Source organism: Anolis sagrei, chromosome 2 (assembly GCF_037176765.1).
Source record: "Anolis sagrei isolate rAnoSag1 chromosome 2, rAnoSag1.mat, whole genome shotgun sequence".
In the NCBI taxonomy this organism is placed as follows: domain Eukaryota; kingdom Metazoa; phylum Chordata; class Lepidosauria; order Squamata; family Dactyloidae; genus Anolis; species Anolis sagrei.
The window spans coordinates 87,917,779-87,937,421 of NC_090022.1; the positions used below are offsets into that span (position 1 = coordinate 87,917,779).

At 38.8% G+C, this 19,643-nt stretch overlaps 1 protein-coding gene across 6 annotated transcripts in view; it reads left to right on the top strand.

The window, feature by feature from the left end:
• RASGEF1C (RasGEF domain family member 1C) overlaps positions 1 to 15,213 on the top strand; it is a 104,642-nt gene extending 89,429 nt beyond the window's left edge. For all 6 annotated transcript variants that reach the window (XM_067463678.1, XM_067463679.1, XM_060765369.2 and 3 more), the window contains exons 11-14: positions 6,802 to 6,897; positions 8,625 to 8,748; positions 10,380 to 10,452; positions 13,260 to 15,213. In XM_067463678.1, coding sequence (XP_067319779.1) covers positions 6,802 to 6,897; positions 8,625 to 8,748; positions 10,380 to 10,452; positions 13,260 to 13,284 — 318 coding nt within the window. In that variant the 3' untranslated portion in view covers positions 13,285 to 15,213. The remainder of the gene's footprint in view (positions 1 to 6,801; positions 6,898 to 8,624; positions 8,749 to 10,379; positions 10,453 to 13,259) is intronic.
• Positions 15,214 to 19,643: the final 4,430 nt, after the last annotated feature.

Below are 19,643 nucleotides of genomic sequence, written 5' to 3' on the forward strand. Positions count from 1 at the left end.
GCAGTGCTGTACAGTATTGTGTTGCCCTTGCTGTTATCCTTTACTATATTCCATTATGTGTTCATTCATGCATTAGACTATTTATTCCTTCCATTTCTGTTTATGTTTCCAGTCTAGCTAACAAAGAAGCAAGAAACCATAACAATTGAAAATGTAAATTCAATACAAAAGAAAATAACAAGGCAAAGCATTTGCAGATCTAAACCTGATCATTGCAATATTCATAAGTAACACTTACAAATTAATATTTTTCATCCAAGGAGATTTGCAAACACTTTGGTTGCCATTTGAAAAAGATAGATGTTAGGATTTGGAAATTACCTGACATTTTCTAATTGATAACAGAGTTAATACCTCTGGCCTAATCACCTGTAAAAGTGTCAAGCCACTATAATTAGGGTGTGGTGGTTAATGCAATGGGAGTTGTATATAGGTTGTAGTTATACTTAGAGATGGGAAGGCCTGGGAGGAAAAACTGGAAAAAATGGGGAAAAAACTGTTTTTTCCCCCAAAGCCATTTTTTTTCCAGAAAAATGGAAAAGTGTATGGAATATGTTCTTTTCCAGTGGTAAATAATATATCTATGACATGGTATTCAAACTACATAACATGAAGACTTTAATGAAAGATTTCCAAGCCTTTTTTTCTACACACTTTTTTTTTAAATTTTTCTGGGGGAAAAAACCTTGAAAAAAGCTGTTTTTTACCCCCTAGTTTTCCTAGGTTTTTTCCAGGCCTTCCCATCTCTACTAAAACTGAGGGACAGATACAGTTTGGAGAGTGTGTTGGAGAATTGCTGTTATGAGTAGTAAGGAAGAAGAAGCTGTAAAGTCTGTATATTTTGTATATACTTTGTATACTTCTGCAACACAAGAGAAAGAAAAGCTTTCATGCTTATTCGGGAAAGGATATGGGTGTTTTGCTGTTCAGGTAGAAGACCATTACAACTGTGTTTTTGGATACTTGGTTCCTTAACTGGAACTAATAGAGTCACTTCCACAAGAATAGGAGTTCTGTGCCAAAGAACAATATCATCTGTGTGAATTTCTTCAGAGGATCATCCATCAGACTGAAACTGTTGAAGAAAAATATTAAAAATTATTTCTCTGAATCAAGAGTAAACAACCTGTTGTCGCCTCATGAAACCCATTGGATTGAGTGACATGATGCAATTTTACATTTTGTTGAACTGTACAGTGTGGTGAAAACATTTGAAGAACTAAAAGAGAGTTCTCCATACAACAGTGAGACTTCTTCCCAAGTCAGACACTTTCTTTTAGCTGTTCTGAATGCTGAATTTCTAGTAACCATACACATCCTAAAGAAGCTTCTTTTATCATCCTTTCAGCTTAGCAAAATATTACAAAGAATAGATGTGGAGATTTTCTGTTGTGTGCAACATGTTGACAATCTCTTGGATAAAAGCCAGGAAGAATCTGTGATAGAATTTCAGGAGGTCTTTGACACAGTTAGGATTCCTTGTATCTGTTCTAGGCAGACTTGTAAAAGCAACATCCAGGCAACTTCACCAACAGTGATGAAATATTATTGGCTAAATGTGTACATCCCATTTCTGGACTTTGTCTGCAGTCAGCTTCAAGAAAGGTTTACAAGCACAAGGGAGTATTTCAGGAACTGCAAGTGTTCCTCCCTATTAATTGTGGCCATTTAAAATCCAACTTCAACAAGTACACAGAACTTTGCAACAAATGTCCTCAATATACTGACACATTGATGGAAGAGTTTGTTATGTGGTGTAAATGGAAAAAGATTACACCTGCAGAAAAAACCATCAATGCACTGGAAGCATATCTTGTCTGTGATCGACAGGTTTTTTTCCCAAATGTGTAGAAACTTCCTTAGTTTTTGGCAACATTACCAGTGTCAACAGCTACAAATAAAAGATTGTTTTCAAAACATACATAAGAAGCACAATGGGACAAGAAAGACTGACTGGACTTGCACTTTTGAGTGTCTACCAAAGTTTAGCAATGGAGCCTGATTTCCGCCTTAAGTGTATTGAGACAATTTTCAAGTGCTTCCAACAGGAATTGTGGTATTCTTTTATAACCCTTAAATTACCAATTAAGAATCATTTTCAGGGTTTTTTTTTTAAAAAAAAATTAAACTTTATAGCTAAAATAGAAATGTGATTTAATCAAATATATATATGATATAGAATGAGTCTTATACTTTAAATTGCTCTGTGTTATGGGTAGATTGACAGGAGAGAAGGTCTCTTTGTCCCCTTAACAACCTGCAGTGGCCTTCTCTGATCTGGGGCTTTCTAGATGGGCTACAATTCCCATAATCTTCTATCTAGCGATAATGATCTTAACACATCGCAAGAAACTCTGGAGACTTCGAAAAAAACCTTCAGTTTTATGGGTCTTCTCCAGGCAAGAGACAAGGATGCAATTTCCCCAGTTTTGAGGGGCTCGCTTCAGACAAAAATAAAGGGCTGTGTGCAGATCTCCAACTCAGTTAGTAGAGCAGCAGCTTGCTATAATTTACATGGCCTAATTGGTGTATTGCTGTACTTTGCCAAGATTCCAGTGGAGGGAAAGGTGTGTATTCTTTACGTTTCTTTTCAGTCACTATGATGCCAGAGATCACCCTTCTACAGTGCAGCCACTTAATGGCTAGAAGCAATTAGCCTAGATTAAATCTCCTTTATCTCATCTTCCTAAAGAGGTGGGCAGAAATAATCCCCTCATTTCACCTTAACTAAGATTCTCTCTTGATGAAACTGTATTCTTACTCTCTGAACCATTGTGGTTGGTCTTTAATGCATAACTCTTAATGATCAACAGGAATTTCCTTAGGACTCTGGTTTCCATACAGAAATCCCAGGGCCTGAGTTGATACCTAAAATGGCAACCCTAGTCTCACTGGATGGGTGGGTTATTGGGAGAGAAAGTCTATCAGCTATTTTATTATTTATTATTATTTATTTACAGCTTTTATATTCCGGCCTTCTCACCCGGCAGGGGTGAGAAGTGTGGAGGAGCCATCTCTAACATGGTGTTCTCTATTTGGCATACTATTCTTACCTTATCCCAACTTACATACCCAAAGGCCATGATCTTAACCTACTGCTGAAAGTTCTGAAGTCAAGCACACAACCTATAGAAAAGGATTCCTGTTTTCATGTCTATTTTGTTATCCAGAGTTCAACAGAAAAAAGAAGAAAAGGAGCAGTAAAATTGCATTCCAGCAGAGGGGCTGGTGGCTTGGATGTGGAGCAACAAATTTGTTCTAGGCCTTAATCCAATTGGTAAAGAGCTGTCCAAGGTATTGACTCCATTTTGTGAAGAGACCTTGGATAGCACCATTAAACCCCCCCTGTTTCCATTGCCTTCCAATTGATAGAGGGTTCAGATTGGTCTCATTTTAAGGAGGAATCCCTAGCTGCACAAAAGGAATGTACAGTGTGATAAAACTTCCAGTCATGTCTCACTCACCAAGAGTGGTGAATAATTGTGGTATGTGGGGAAAATAATTTCTACAATATACTGGACCGAGATAGCAGCTTTTTACCAGTGCCTTAAGAGGGCTGGTAGTTTGTAAAGGCTTTTGTAAAAAGAAGATTCATGATGAGAGAGGCTTTGGCAACTGAAGTATTCCTGTAAGTGACATTTCTTACTAGCTGAAGATTCTTGAAGGAAAACCTCATGAAAAATCACATTGCAGTAGTCAATCTCTGGGATTACTGGGGAATGAATTGTAGTTTGTCATGTCTTTACTATCCAGACAGGCAAATGTAATTTATAGAAAACACACTAGATAGTATGTACAACCTAACGTAAGGTAAAATAGCCAGTCAAACAGCCTGACATGTTCCCCTTGTGCCTGTGAACATATTTCAGTGAATCTCATTCTATGTGACCAGTTTTCACGTCAGGGTTTTCATGTAGATCATTGCAAACCATGCTGCAATGTGGAATTGGAGAGGATTGTAGTTTCTCAGCAGCTCTATAAATTGTGGCACCACATTAATTTCATTTTTTGAAGTTAAAGTTGCTTTTTGTAATAGCAGGTGGAAATAAGGGAAAAGCGGGTACATCTTTTACTTGTTCTCTACTGTGTCCTGAATGCCTTAGCTTCAAAGATGGCACAGTCACTGCTAGGATTTTTGTGGGCTTTTTTTGCCTCCTCTTTTTGGATACTCAGCAGACTGCTCAGCATGCAAGTGCCATAAATAACTTGAGGACATTTCCTGCCAAACCAAATGACTACTCTTTCTCTCCTCCCCCCCCCCACCCTTTTTTAAACTCTGTCACTCTTTCCCAGAGCTTTCCTTTCCTTCAAGCATAGTACCTTAGTATGCACTTAACAAGTTGCAGTTCAGTTCATTTGCAGAAATACCTGAGGATATCCTTAAAGGTTATGCCCACCTTACATAATTCATTCTTCCTTTAATAAAAAAATGTAGCACCTGTTGAAGAATTCAAATGTGCTCTCCAGGTAAGCTTAAATCCTTGCAAGTGAACTTTGTACAGGGTTTTAAAACTGAAGAAGAGCTTGCTGCAAATGGCTCTTGTGACTTACTGTGCAGATGAAGCCATAGTGAATACATTGCTCTTGCCACTGGGCATAGCTTGTCAAAATTGCTTACTTGCCAGTATTCTTCCCTTACTAACCTCTGTATAGTTTTATGCTTTAAAAAAATCTGCAGGAAAAAAATCTGCTAAGGAAAATACATGAAGAGAGTCTAGTGTGAAGGCAGTGGCATAGTCTTCAGTATTGAGAAACACTGCTCTGGACAACCACTTTCAGCAGTTTCATGTATATGATAAACAGCTTTGGGAACAAGACAAAACCAAAGAATAAAGCAAGAGCTCCCTAGCTCCACTTTCTGGCTTTGCATCTCCATGCAGGAATAGAATCGCTGTAAAACAGTGCCTTCAAGTCCCACATCATCAAGGAGACCCAGAAGGATCCCATGGATGATGATGCCGGAACTGGCAGACTGGGCAGAACCATCAGGGATACACTCCTGCATCCAGGTCCCAGCAGAGGTCATCCACCAAAGTGACCAAAGCTGTTTCTGCTCCATAGCCTAGCATGAAATCAGATTGAAATGGATCTTTATCCTCTGAAGTTGGAAGGCCAACACATGCTCTAATACAAAGGTTCCCAACCTTTGATCTTCAAGTGTTTTGGACTTAACTCCCAGAAATCCTGACAATTGGTCAAGCTGGATAGGGTTTCTTAAAGTCCAAGACACCTAAAAAACCAAAGGTTGGGAAACACTACTATAAGACCTTGGCTAAAAATTAGATTTTTCGAAACTGGCCAGTAGTTGTCCAATATCATGGGATCCAGGTGGAAAAATTCCTGCAATGGACTTAAGTTAGTCTTGCTGGAACTCTGCCTTGCTTTTTCAAGACATCAATCATTCCTTCTACTCACTCTTAGAATTCCCTGGCCAGCTCAGCCAGTTGTAAGGTAAAAGTAAAGGTTTCCCCTTGACATTAAGTCTAGTTGTGTCCAAAGAGCTGAAGAGCTGGTGTTGTATGTAGACACCTCCAAGAACAGTACCTATTGATCTACTCACATTTGCATGTTTTCAAACTGCCAAGTTGTCAGAAGCTGGGCCTAACAGCAGAAGCTCACCCCACTCATCGGATTTGACCCACCAGCCTTTTGGTTGGCAAGTTCAGCAGCTCAGTGGTTTAACTCACTGCACCACCAGGGGGCCCTCAGCTAGTTAGAATAAAAAAAAGAGCCCCACATTAGGTTCAGCATTTGAGAGCATTTTGTTACCTGTATTGAATGTTTTTATTTATCATAATATGGGACCAGGTTAGTCCAAATTTTGTGAGTGGTTTGAAATGTAGAGCAGTTCCCAGTTTAAAAAAAGAAGCCCCCAAATTTATTTATGTATTAAATTTATATCCTGCCTTTCTCCCAGAATGGTATTTAAGGTGACTTGCAGTATTTTAAAATGCTGCTAAAACAATTAATTTACAAACACTAAAAGGAATAAAATATCTCTATCAACAAAAACATGGTTAAAATAGTTTTAAACACCTAACACATATTTAAAACATGTTTTAAATTAAAAGATAAAATATTAAACAATAACCAAGAGAACGTGATTTTCCTGCTTCTTGGCAGGAGGTTAGACTGGATGGCCTACGAAGTCTTTTCCCATTCTATGATTCTATCATTTACACACACACACATACAACCGCTCCATAGTTAAGAATTCAAATGGCTGTCTACATAAAAATGTTTTGCCTGCCAGTGAAAAGATATTTATGAGAAGATATCTGGGGCCTTTTCGTTAGGTGCATTGCCATGCTAAATCACAAGTGTCTATTATTCATTATGCTTCCTTATTCGAGTGCAATTGTTAACATTTTGTATCATTGGAAAACCTCATTATATTCTTTGGCTGTTTCCTATCCATTTGTCTATTGTTGGAAGTTAATCTGTTTATTTGTAGAAATGTTCCTGTTGCTGAAACAATCTTATCGTTACATAAAAATTGATGCTACTAAAATATTAATGGGATATAACAGTGTAACCTTGGAACACATTTAATCTCTATGGAATTGACTTGTCAGTGTACAGTATGCAGGGAAAATTTGTTCAGTGTTGCAGTTATTGTATGGACTGTTAAAGTCATCTTTTATACCCTGTCTCCTCTGGGCCTAACTAGTATTAGGGTTTCTTCATTACAGTATTGTTCTTTGAAAAGTTAATCTTTCTTTTCTTCTTGTGAATGAGCTGCCCTTTCAGGCATAAACAACCAGAAGTGCAAAAATAATAGTTATGTCATTCTCTTCACAGATTGTGATTCCATTCTTCAGCCTGCTGATCAAAGACATTTATTTTCTGAATGAGGGATGTGCTAACCGCCTTCCAAATGGGCATGTTAATTTTGAAGTAAGCAGAGAGAGAGAGAAAATTATCATATATGGAGCTGCCAAGTTCCTTGACACTTTTTGCTTATCTTTTAATGTGATATGACAAAGGTCATGAACCTACAGAAAATGGCAATTTTCCAGGATTTATCTGAAATTCAAACACTAGCAAATCTTCATATAAACCTCTTGATAGATGATGGTAAGATCCCTGTATCCATGAGGGATGCATTCCCAGCCAAATTGTGGTTATGTGAAACTGTGGATATGGTCATAGAGTTGCATTGGAAGTCCTAAAGACATTCCTAAAGAAGTATCTCCCTGGGGTCCTGAGATAAGTTCCTAGGGAAATATCCTTTAGGAATTTCCTTGGTCCTTCAACACAGCTCTATGGTAAGTTCAAAGGGAATCATACCATTGACTAATCTGGAGGACCTAGAAAATGCCTAGGAAGACCATTTTTCCCAAGTTCAGCAAAGTGAAACTACAGGTATGGGTGCAACAGTTATGGGGGTCTCAGTGTAGTTTATATGAAGAAGCTGTGCTGATGCTTCATATATTGTTTTCTTTCTTAAAGACACCTCTAAAGAACCATATGGCAAGCCCCGCATCTACCAGTAGCAACTGTCCATATCAATGGAGTAGTGAATTCACTCTGGGCTTTAATTGAGCTATCAAAAAAAGCCAAATTTCTTTTTAAAATGGTTCAGAGCCTTGGGTGGCTTCTTTAAAGCTTAGAGTAAAATCCAGAGTGGATTGTTCACCGACTTACAGGGAGATCCACCCTGCTACCACTGACATGATTATGACATTTTCCACAGCCCATTCTTATTGTTAACCTGGACCATTTGAAAAACCAAAAAAGATTGAGAAGTTAGAGTGTCCTCTTGAAAAAGTCATGGTGTAGTTCAAGGGGATGAAGTCAAAAACCTGTCCTCACATGCTGAAGGGCTTTGTGCTCATGTCAAGGATTTTATGGATCCCTCAGCAGAATCCTGCCATTACCACTTCTTTCTTAGTCACCTGCTTTCAATGCACTTGGCTACTTCAGGATGTAGCAGGGGCAGCTGGTAGCTTCCAAGTCAAATGACCAGGCGTTCTACTCTGAACATCTCCAAAATACTGCATTTATTTGAGGGACAGGGTTCAGCACCTTGGAGAGCTACTTTAACTCCTAGAGCAGATTCATTACTGACATGGGACCCACCAGACACCAAGTCTTATCCTAGAGCATACCCTAATGTCTCACTCTTCTTTAGGAGGTTTTTCAAATGGTCTGAGATCCAACAATAAAAAGAGGCACTTACATCCAAAACCAGACCCAGGATAAACTGGCAGGGAGTGGCCCAGTCAGTTGATCCCCGAGCAGCCAGCCCCAGCCAGTCGGGATGGGGCAGAACCCGCCAATGATTGGTCAGCTGGCCATGCAGCAAAAAACATTCCTGGCACAGGGGACTCCTGGGAAGAAGGAGCCCCCCAGGTGCAATGGCAGGTGGAAGAACGCCCGTCTCCGCAACATCCCCACCCAGTATATTGGTCAGGGCATTTCACATCTCACATTCTACTATCATTTGTATTAAGTGCATTAGAAATGAAGGCAGGGTGAGACCTGTGCTGAAAAGAAATGTCACTCACATATATCCACCCATAATACATCAGTGCAAGCTAGCACTTTTGGGGAATAGTGGAGCTGTAGTAATAATTTCAATTTCTTTTGACCTTGATGTTCCTTTTTGAAACTCTCTACAGAAATTCCTTGAACTGGCAAAGCAAGTAGGAGAATTTATAACATGGAAACAAGTGGAATGCCCATTTGAACGAGATGATAACATCATCCATTATTTACATACTGCACCCATCTTCACTGAAGACGGTAAGAAAGTTCTGTTCGATTAAAGCTATGGTGGCATGAGAATAACATCGCTCTGCAGCTCTAGCCTGAAAATGTAGTTTTCAAGAAATTTCCTCGCACCAACTCATATCATCTCCCATAAGCTATTATAAGAATAACCATCTGAGCCTTTCTGTTTCCCATAACTTTTCAACCAAGCAATATCCTTGCAGCAAATCATCTTTGCAATACCCACAGAATAGACATCCTGTGAGGGGCTGTCATGAATGTCAATCATGCTGCGGATGAAAGCATTTTGAGGGGGAAGCAATGAGTCTCTGCACATAAGGTTTATGATATCTGTAGGCAGGGAAAGCAGAGCCAAGGTCTCAGCAGAAAGTTATGCATACTATCTAAACTGTGCTTGACAGAAGGAATTGGGATGGAGGGGGTAAAATCCCTGTCAGCCCATTTGTAAATGAGTTTCTGACTGCCATTCACTTCCTATCCTTCCAGTGTATTGTGTTGCCTGTATCTTTTTTTGTAATGGGTTAATTCTGTCATATCTCATTTTCATCACGCCAGGGATCAGGGCCAAATTAGCTTTTTCTATAGATGCCCATAGGCTCGACTGACTCTGACACTGTTTTTGAATTTTGAATTTTTGAGGGGAAGCCTTTAAAACTCTTCCATGGTAATCACACCAGACAGCTAGAACTTCCACTGGCCACACACAAATTGAGGCTGTGGCCAAAATAATGGTCCTCAGCCTCTATCCCATAGTAGAAGTTGTCAAAGCAACAATAACAATCGCAGCAGTTACAATGAACTCTCATAAGAAACATTCAAGAACAAGTTACAGTAGCTCTCACAGTGCTACAACTCCCCTAGATCAGTGTATTTAGAAAGATGCCCAATTGGGAGCATCATTTAAGTAATTTAAACTACACTCGATATGCAGAGAAAAAGTCATCTAAATTACTTAAATTATGCTCCCATAATTGAGTCCAGGGTGGGTGGTGCCCACAACCCCACAAGGATGCATCCTTTGTACTAGGCTTTCAGGGTCTGACATTGAGTATGGGAACATAGGCAAAGTGAGTTAAATCTACAATCCCCAAGAGCTCTTGGCTGGAACCTCTGCATCTGGTAATGACCTGGCCCTTCTCCACCATGTCAGAATTCTTTGGCTGTTGCCAGAGACTGGGTTGCAACACCACATCCAGCCCTTTCACCCAAAATTGTGGACTTCCTACATTGTTGTCCAAAGGGGATACTGCTTCCATCATGAGGGGGTCAATTACCACCACCTCCAGTGGACCCTTGATATCTGCTGACGTTTAGTTCCAGGAACCCTGTGGATATCAAAATCTGTGCAGAACATATCCCATTACATCCAATGGTAAAGTAAAGAATGGTTATTAAATAAAATGGAAAATCCAACTTTGCCTTTGGATTAAAAAAAATTGAAGCTGTGGATGGTGGGAACCATGAAGTGTTGAATGTACTGAAGGAGAAATTCTGTATTAGGGATCCTGCAGTGCTAATAAATGGAATATGCAGAAGATTCATATTGTTTTTTATTGTTTATTTCTTTCAAATGCTAACCTCTGAGAAGCTGATGTAGCTTCACTAACCTATCTTGTCCCCCACACCCTTTCTTTTCTTTTTAGGTTTGTATCTGGCATCCTATGAAAGTGAAAGTCCAGAAAACCAAACTGAAAAAGAGAGGTGGAAAACTTTGAGGTATTATTACTTCATTTATGGTGTGCAAGTTTGAGAGTAGTAATTGGTTGAATCTGGGTGTAGAAAGAAATTGACAGTTTTGAAGAGCATTGCCTCATTCTGTTTGTCCCACCTAAAATTACATGGAACTACAAAGATCAGGCGATAGTTTATGTGAAAATGTCACATGGTGGCCCTTGTTGCCATGCTTGTTAGGGACACAGGCCTCTAAACATCTCTGGGAACCTCATCTTCATGTTCAGAGTGTTTATACTTCCAGAGCATAAATATACCTAAGGGAACCATTTCCCACCATGAATGTGCTTCTGTTCTCCTATGATACTGCCTGAAGTTGAAATGGCTCAGAAATTTGCATTTCAATCAAAACAGAAGGGAGAAAAACACCTAGTAGATTAATTTAGGATTATTTAGTCCACTGCTTAGTGCATCCATGTATAAGTAAATCTAAGCTTTTACTTCACTACTGGCAATTCTATGATTAATCTACTAGGTGTAGTAGTGAAGTAATTCTATGATTCTATAATAGTGGCTAGGCACTAGACTTTGATATAATTAATAATTTATAGTAGCACTTAGTGCTATCTTATTGCACAGTGCTTAAAATGATTGATGTAGCAGGCAAGCATTTTTTTTCCCAACATGCCAGGGACCAAAACCATATTGTAATCATTGGCCACAAAAGTTTCTTTCTTTAGGGACTAAATGGCATGTGGACTTGCATCAGTCCTCAGGCCACCACTTTACATTGCCTTGCTTTAGCACAATAGCACAGTTATATTTAACAATTGATTTAATCCGTTGGCATTCATAAATCTTAGACTTACCTTATCCTTTTGAAGATTTATTTCTTGCTCATTAGGTTCTCTACCGCTTCCTCCTCCTTTCAAATCCAAGAAAAGTGTATCGAATTGTCTTTATTGGTTCATTTTCACTGCTTGTTTCTATTTTGCTCTCAAGATGGCACGGAATGCCTCTTTACCCAGCCATGGATGACTCTGCCACCAATCCTACCAATCTATTTCTTAACCAAACAAACTGTTTTACTTCACACAATCTCTCTCTTTTTCTTCACACAAATCCCACGTAATCTTCAGTACACATAGGCTGTATCTACACTGTAGAATTAATGCAGTTTGACACTACCTTAGACCTGGTTCAATGTTATGGAATTGTGGGAGTTGTAGTTTTACAAGATCCTCAGCCTTCCTGACCAAATAATCCTGACCAAAACTACAAATCTCACAATTCCATAGCACTGAGACACAGCAGTTAAAATTATATCAAACGGCATTAATTCTACAGTGTAGCTGTTCACACCTCCCATCGTGTCATCTTCAAAATCTCATTTCTGTTCCAGTATCAATCTCACCATATAATTCAACCAATACAATTTCCCCCTTCTTCAAGCAATCATAATCTATGTATAAATTCACTCTCCACCCAATATTTTATTTGTTGCTCAGTCTTTATACATACCCCTCATTTTACTTAGCATGGCCTTACAAAAAAGGACACAGACTATAATAGAGCTTCTGTAATATCACATCACAAATACATGATGAAGGATAAAATGTATAGAAGACTTTATTGTGAAGTCCCTTCCTGCTGCTATACTGGAAAGGATTTTGAGGCTGATGGAAAACACTGCCAGAGTGCATTTTTTTTGCTTTGTTTTTTGTCACTTCCTTATGATACATGGAGGGAAATGACTGAAAGATGCATTTTCTTGTGTCCTATAGGTATAGAATGTAGTAAAACAATGTAGATGATGAGGTAATTGAAATGGTTAAAAATTCCCCTACCTTGAATCAGTCACTGATCAGAATGTGGATTTCAGTCAAGAAATCACAAGAAGTCTATTAATGGGAAGGGCCATTATGAAAGAACTACACAAGATCTTCAAGTTCAAAGATATACAACTGAGCACTAAAATTAGGATTGTCCATGCCACCCTATTTCCCATCACTATGTATGGGTGCGAGAGCTGGATGGCATAGAAAGCTGACAGAGAAAAGACCATCCCTTTGATTTGATTTTTATGGAAGAGAGTTCTTTGGATAGACAAACAAATGGGTCCTGGAGCAGATCAAGCCTGAACTCTTCCTGATAAACATGATGACTAAATTAAGACTGTTGTACTTTATGTCATAAGAGAAGATATGACTTACTAGAAAAGACAATAATACTTGGTAAATTGGAGGGCATAAGAAAGAAAGGAGGACCACAAAGCAGATCAGTGGTTCTCAACCTGTGGGTCCCCAGATGTTTTGGCCTTCAACTCCCAGAAACCCTAGCAGCTAGTAAACTGGCTGGGATTTCTGGGAGTTGTAGGAGAGAACCACAGGTTGAGAACCACTGAGATAGATAAACTCAACCAAGGATGCCATGGACCTGAGTCTGCAAGACCTGAGCAGGGCTGTTGAGGATAGGATGTCTTGGATGTGTCTCATTCACGAGATTACCATAAGTGGAGGTTGACTTGAGGGCAGTTAACATACACAGCAAAACAGTTACATGAAAAGTGACAGATTTCTCTTAAGTTTTGATCTGCCAACCATTACACTTCATCTTGTGTCTTTATGGCGTAGTTACCCATATACTGCCTTCTCTTGAACCTGGAACTAACCCATTTTTTCTAGCTTGAGCTTCCCCTTGGCTTTTGTTTTCCCCTTTGGGTGTTTGGTATAGCCAGCCATCTGCTTGATGCAGACATATAGAGTATGACCCTTCTAATTCTGAATAATTATATGCCTCATTTGTTTTCACTCTTTCTAAAAAAAAATTGTTCTCATGTTTTTACTTTGCAGGTCAACTATCTTAGGAAAGACTTGAAGATGGAGATCTATATTTGCAATTGGATGAAATAAATTGGCAAAACTACTTTGCACTATTGATTCCAAAGATGCCTCTTGGGGATTTAGGAGATTTTATTCTTTATTTTTGTGTGCATTTTGGACTCTTCAATGTGGTTAACTGGATTTATCCACTGGACTCCAGAAAGGTGTCTTTTTACGGCACACACAGCAGTGTTTTCTAGCTACTCTTTACAGCAAAAGCTTGTTTGTGGCTGTAACAGAATCAAGTCCTTATTGCTGAAAAACCTTATTTCTCTAAAGGAAGAGCAAAAGGCAAGGAGAGCCACGGTGCTGCAAACACAAAACAGACTCCACTGGAAAAGGTACAGGGTGATCTCAAAAGCAGGGTGTATGGGACAGTAACAATGAGAGCTGACAAAAGTAAGTTCTGCCAAACACAGCAAATCTGGTTAAATGTCACACCAGAAAGAACTTTGTTTTCCTATCACAGTCTTCAATGAACAATAATGTGACAACAGAGATAAAGACCAACACAGAATCAAATCAGTATGGAAACACCAAGCAAAACGCAATCCTTTAAAAAAATCAAAACAGATGAATTTCAGTTGAAAATATTCCTTATTTTTCCTTCTGTTTGAGGATGGATCCTGATTTTTCTCCCTAGTAGCTTATCATATAGTCAACTCCTAAGCTGTTCTAGTGAAGTGAATGGCTTTCAGTCTGACTTACCTCTATATAAAGCATGTAGCATATTCTCTAGTTCCATTCACAGATGGTTGTGATAATCATCTTCTTGGGGCCTTACTTCATTGTAATAGAAGGCAGACCTGTTAAGGGCTCTAAAAATTAACTTCTCCTCCTTTATTCATTTTTTTCTTCACGACTGAAGCAGAGAATATTTGAGAAGAGCAATTCTTTGATAGTTGGGCTTTTATTGCCACTGCATTCAGGAGGACTATTCTCACTCTATAAAGTGTTGCACTATGGTAAAAGAATTGTCAACAAGATGAATGTCTTATTTCAAAATTCCTCTGCTTGTGGTCACTGCTTTCCTTTCCTGGGAACAGTAAACCTTCTATTATGTCTGTTGTGGTGTTTGATGCAGATCAGGGACTTGCTACATAATACAGATATTAAGTAATAATTGCTTATTTATTATACTTTCATGTGAAACAGGTGTAAAATTAAGTTTTTTTAAATATATATTCTAAGCAGGATTAATAGATTGAAAGCCAAATCCATAGCTCATTTGGCTCACCCATACAGAAGAACTGTGAAAAGGTGTACAAACTTTGTTTCTCCTAATTAAGGCTTTGTATTACAAGAGAGGTTTCAAAATGACATGTTTCTACCACAATGTGCAAAAAGATATGTGACGCTCATACCTATGTACATATAGACAATTGGTTTCAAGAAAATTCTGTGATTCTTCCATTTTCAAAAAAGGGGTGTGTTGAAAGAAAAACAGAACTTTAATCGTATGAACCGTGTGTGCCACAAGTGACTTCTTGTGTGCAAAAAATTGACAAAACAAAGCAAAAAATACAAGACAAAGCAAAAAAAAACCTCCAAACAAACGATTTTCTATTATAAGATTGTACCACAGTGATCAAGATTTGAACTGGTACTTCACTGAATATTAAATCAGTTGTTAGACACTAGGAAATTTTCGTGATTTAAGTCAACCATTGACTTCTACTTTTGAGTGTATACAGGGGGTGCTTAGATGGTGACTATGGTGCTTTCTTTAAATGAGGCCATCTTAGCCTCTGGGACGCAACTAAGCAATTGTATCTACGAGGATTTGAAGTTTCGTTGCTTGGAATGCTATGTTGATACTATTATTTATGCTCTTTCCATTCTATAATGGCACCATGGCAGCTAGTGAAGGTGTGAAAACACTTCATGCCTGATTTACAAATAAATTTACAATAGTGAAATCTTATGCTCACTTGCTCACCTGCATTATCTTAATGTGTGTTAATTCTTTGAAGGTAAAGGAAAGAGGTGGGGAGGGGGCGCGGTGTAATTGTTAAGTGTTCATTCTTGGTGTCCTGGTTCATGCCTGGTTTCCTTCCTGGTCTTCTGCTTCTATTTGTTATGGTAATGATATGCAAGCCTTCACGCAATCAATCCCAGCCTTGTGGTAACTTGTTGGTGAACTTTGCAGTTTCTGCACTGAATGCCACAGACAGAACTAACCCTAATATATATTGTGTGAGAACTCCAGTGATTAAACCAATTTAACCTTCAGCAAGAAGAGAGCATCCCATAATAATCAGTTTTGACACTGGAGCAAGACACCATTTTATTAGCATTGTATTCTGTAGCATTCTCTCAGTGAATAATCCTGGAGAATGGGTGAGATGCTAGAAAACCAGGAATTACCAAATGTGTCCCAGTTTCCGGTTGTTGTTTTTTTTTAAGAAAGAGGGGACCCAACAGCTTGATTTAAGTATAAGCCTAACTTCCATTCTAGAACAGCTGATAAAACTTTTCAAACTATATGCATCTCGGTGATAGTTCATTGAATAGTATGCACTATTGCAACTCCCAGATTAATCTTAATTCTCTTTATGATTGGGTTACTAGCTTAATGGATTATGAAAATGCTATGGAAGTACTTCATCTTTGTTCGGTAAGGCATGTGAAAAAAGTTTTACATGACGTTTTGATTAGCAAGCCAGCTAATCATAACATCATGAAGTGCAAACCCAGCTGATTGGAAAACTGTACTTGAAGAAGTGTTCATCACTGGTTTTTCATCAAACCAAAGTGAAATTCTGAATGGTACCTGTGCCTGATTCTTGTCAACGTTTTGGGGTTTTTACGTCAACATTTTTATCTGTGGCTTAGATGAAGGGATGAGGGAATCCTTATCAACTTGACAGGTGAGACAAAACTAGATGGAATATTTTATCACTCAAAAGATAATAACATAAGGCCAATAGTATAAAACGGTAACCAAAATAGTAGGGAAATAAAAATCTGGAGACAAACAAAATGGAATGAAAATGAAAAATACAAATGCAAAATTTAGTTATAATAATATCGACTAAACACACAGCTATGGAAAGGAGAATATGTGCTTTGGCTGCAGTATGTGCCTAGAATTTGACACAGAAATCTAGATGAATTCTGATGCATGCAGAATGAAATTGAACTATTTGTTGTGAGGATTCACAAGCAATGATTCTGTTGATATGTGTCTGTTCTGCTAGACCTAAAACTTGTGGACAGTCACAAGTCAAAAATGAATCAGTGATGTGGCTACAAGATGGCTAGCAGAACAGACACATATCAATGCTTGTGAATCATAACAACAAATAGTCCCATTTTATTATGCACATGTCAAAATTAATCTAGATTCTTGTGTTAAATTCTGGGCATCATACTTTGAAAGGGGCGTTGACGGGTTCATAGGTAGGCAGTGAAGAGGGACAGAGGTATGGAAATGTAAGTCCGATAAAGAATGCTTGAAATAACTGGGCATTGTATTGTCGAAGGCTTTCATGGCCGGAATCACTGGGCTGTTGTAGGTTTTTCAGGCTGTATGGCCATGTTCTAGAAGCATTCTTTCCTGATGTTTCACCTGCATATGTGGCAGGCATCCTCAGAGGATGGAGCCCCCGGTGGTGCAGTGGGTTAAACCCCTGTGCTGGCAAGACTGAAGACCAACAGGTCATAGGTTCGAATCCGGGGAGAGCGTGGATGAGCTCCCTCTATCAGCTCCAGCTCCTCATCCGGGGACACGAGAGAAGCCTCCCACAAGGATGATAAAACGTCAAAACATCTGGGTGTCTCCTGGGCATTGTCCTTGCAGATGGCCAATTCTCTCACACCAGAAGCAACTTGCAGTTTCTCAAGTCACTCCTGACGCGACCAAACCTCTGAGGATGCCTGCCACAGATGCAGGTGAAATGTCAGGAGAGAATGCTTCTAGAACACGGCCATACAGCCCGAAAAACCTACAACACAGAACTGGGCATATTTAGCTGGCAGAAAAGAAGGTTGAGCAGGTACATGACAGAGCCCTTCAAATTCCTGAAGGACTGTCATATTAAGATGGTGTAGATATGTTCTTTGCTGCCGTAGGACTAGATGTAAAGAGTATAAGTTACAGTAGATAGGTTTTGGCAGAACGTTAGGAGAAACATCTTAAAAGAATACTTCATAAATGGAAGGGCATATCTTTTGGGGCAGAAAGTTTTCAAACAGACCTTGGACAGATTTTTTATATATTGAGCCAAAAGATTTAGTAGGTGGCCTGCAAAAGATGTTCCTTCCCCCTATTACATTATGCTATGAAATAAAGCTTGCAGCTGATTGTAGTACATTGCAGTGAATGGCATGGGTATAAGGTTACAAAATGAGTGCAGAAATAGTTTGCTTTGACATTACAGGATAGTGAGAAATTGAATATCGTGTGTTTTTCTTCTGAAAAGAAAACACTTGAGACTACCCTACTAAGTTTTATGGAATTATGAAAACCAGGCATCAGCCTCAAAAGAAATGAGAGTATAAATTGAGACAGTATTTATTTAAATCTATTCATAGGGAGTTTGCTATTACCATTTCAATATGTGCTGGTGTCAAGAGATTGCTTTTAACTTTACAAGCTTCCATATAAAACCATTCCCAAAACGATTTCTTTGCAGACTCCATCTATTCCATAAAGTAGAGAGCAATTATAAATCTACTTATGAACAGTGATCAGAGCCATTTGTGATATTATTGCAGGGGCCGTTCCCTTAAACATGGATATAGTTTAAATTGCCCATTGATGACTATAACAGCTGATGTCACACTGCATGGAAGTGGATGAATGTTGAGCTTTCTTTATGTAAAAAACAAATAAAGTGGTCTACAGGAGATATCCATAGAAGGTTCTTTGGTGGAACTGAGAGTTCTCCCAGTTGCAGGGATCTCTCTTTTCTGTGTGTCCCAAAACCAGCTCAGGAGGATGGGAAAACTTCCCAGAACTGGTTTTCAGGGAATGCTGAGAAAAGGAGAAAAAGATGAATGTTCCACCAGCAGAATGTTGGCTTTAGCTCATTGTCTGTGTGACAGTGTTTTAAAGAAGGATTTCTGTTCTGATCCATAGTATGTGTTTTTATATCTAGGCTGCACACATTCTTCCTATTTTATGACATCTGTTGTGGAGAGTTAAACAATCATGAGCAGGTGCAGCAAGTCCAAGGAGTGTATTACTTCCCCGTTACAAAAAACAAGTAACAGGTCATCAATGTATTGTCGAAGGCTTTCATGGCCGGAATCACTGGGTTGTTGTAGGTTTTTTCGGGCTATATGGCCATGTTCTAAAGGCATTATCTCCCGATGTTTCGCCTGCATCTATGACAAGCATTCTCAGAGGTAGTGAGCTCTGTTGGAACTAGGATATATTTCCTAGTTCCAACAGATCTCACTACCTCTGAGGATGCTTGCCATAGATGCAGGCGAAACGTCAGGAGAGAATGCCTCTAGAACATGGACAACAACCCAGGTCATCAGTGGTTTTCCAAGGATGAATGGGGGTTCAAACCATATTTTCCAGAGTGAAACCACCTCTTTGCTTTCTGATGGTTCAGTGTACACAAACTTTGTTTCATATAAAAATTATTTAAAATGTTCTAAAACATTACCTTCATGCTATGTGAATAAGGTGTACATGAGACACATATATATAATTTTTGTGTTTACACTTGAGTCCCATCTCCAAGATATCTAAATATTCTTCAAAATATGGGGGGAAGGGTCCAAAATGCAGAGCATTTCAGATAAGGGATACTCAATCTGTACTGAAAAAGCGCTGTTTAACCATCTTGCTTCCCATTCTGGGACATAGTCAGGATATAAATAAAATAGTTATTTGTAATTTTCCCCAAAATTGGGAAAAAAAACATATTCGTTAGGAAAACACACACTGTATTTATCAACCATATTTATTATATAACAACCAAGGTTTTAATGCATAATTTATTTTAGGGGACTATTTTAGTCTTGTTGGTTAAAGGATGAGAAGACTCTCTCTGCTACGTCTGTTCTCATGTTTGACAGCCATCAGTCAGGAACAATAAAGATCTAGCATGACTAAAGCAAGGAAATGCAACAGTCAGGAAACTCTCTGTTGTTACTGTGACAAAATTGGCATTTGGCAACATTAATGCGGCAGCCATGCCACCTGGCACCAGCTGTCATGTAATGGAAGAGTTGTAACTCTTTTTTGTACCCGCAAGTCCAGTGCGTGCAATGCTTTACTGAATTAGTGAGTTGGAAAATTGAAGGTGCCAAAACATTTGCCATGTTTCATGTGCTACTTAGAGATGCTCTAAAATATCCTACAGCAGCAGGTAAAGGAATTTATTCCAGCATATA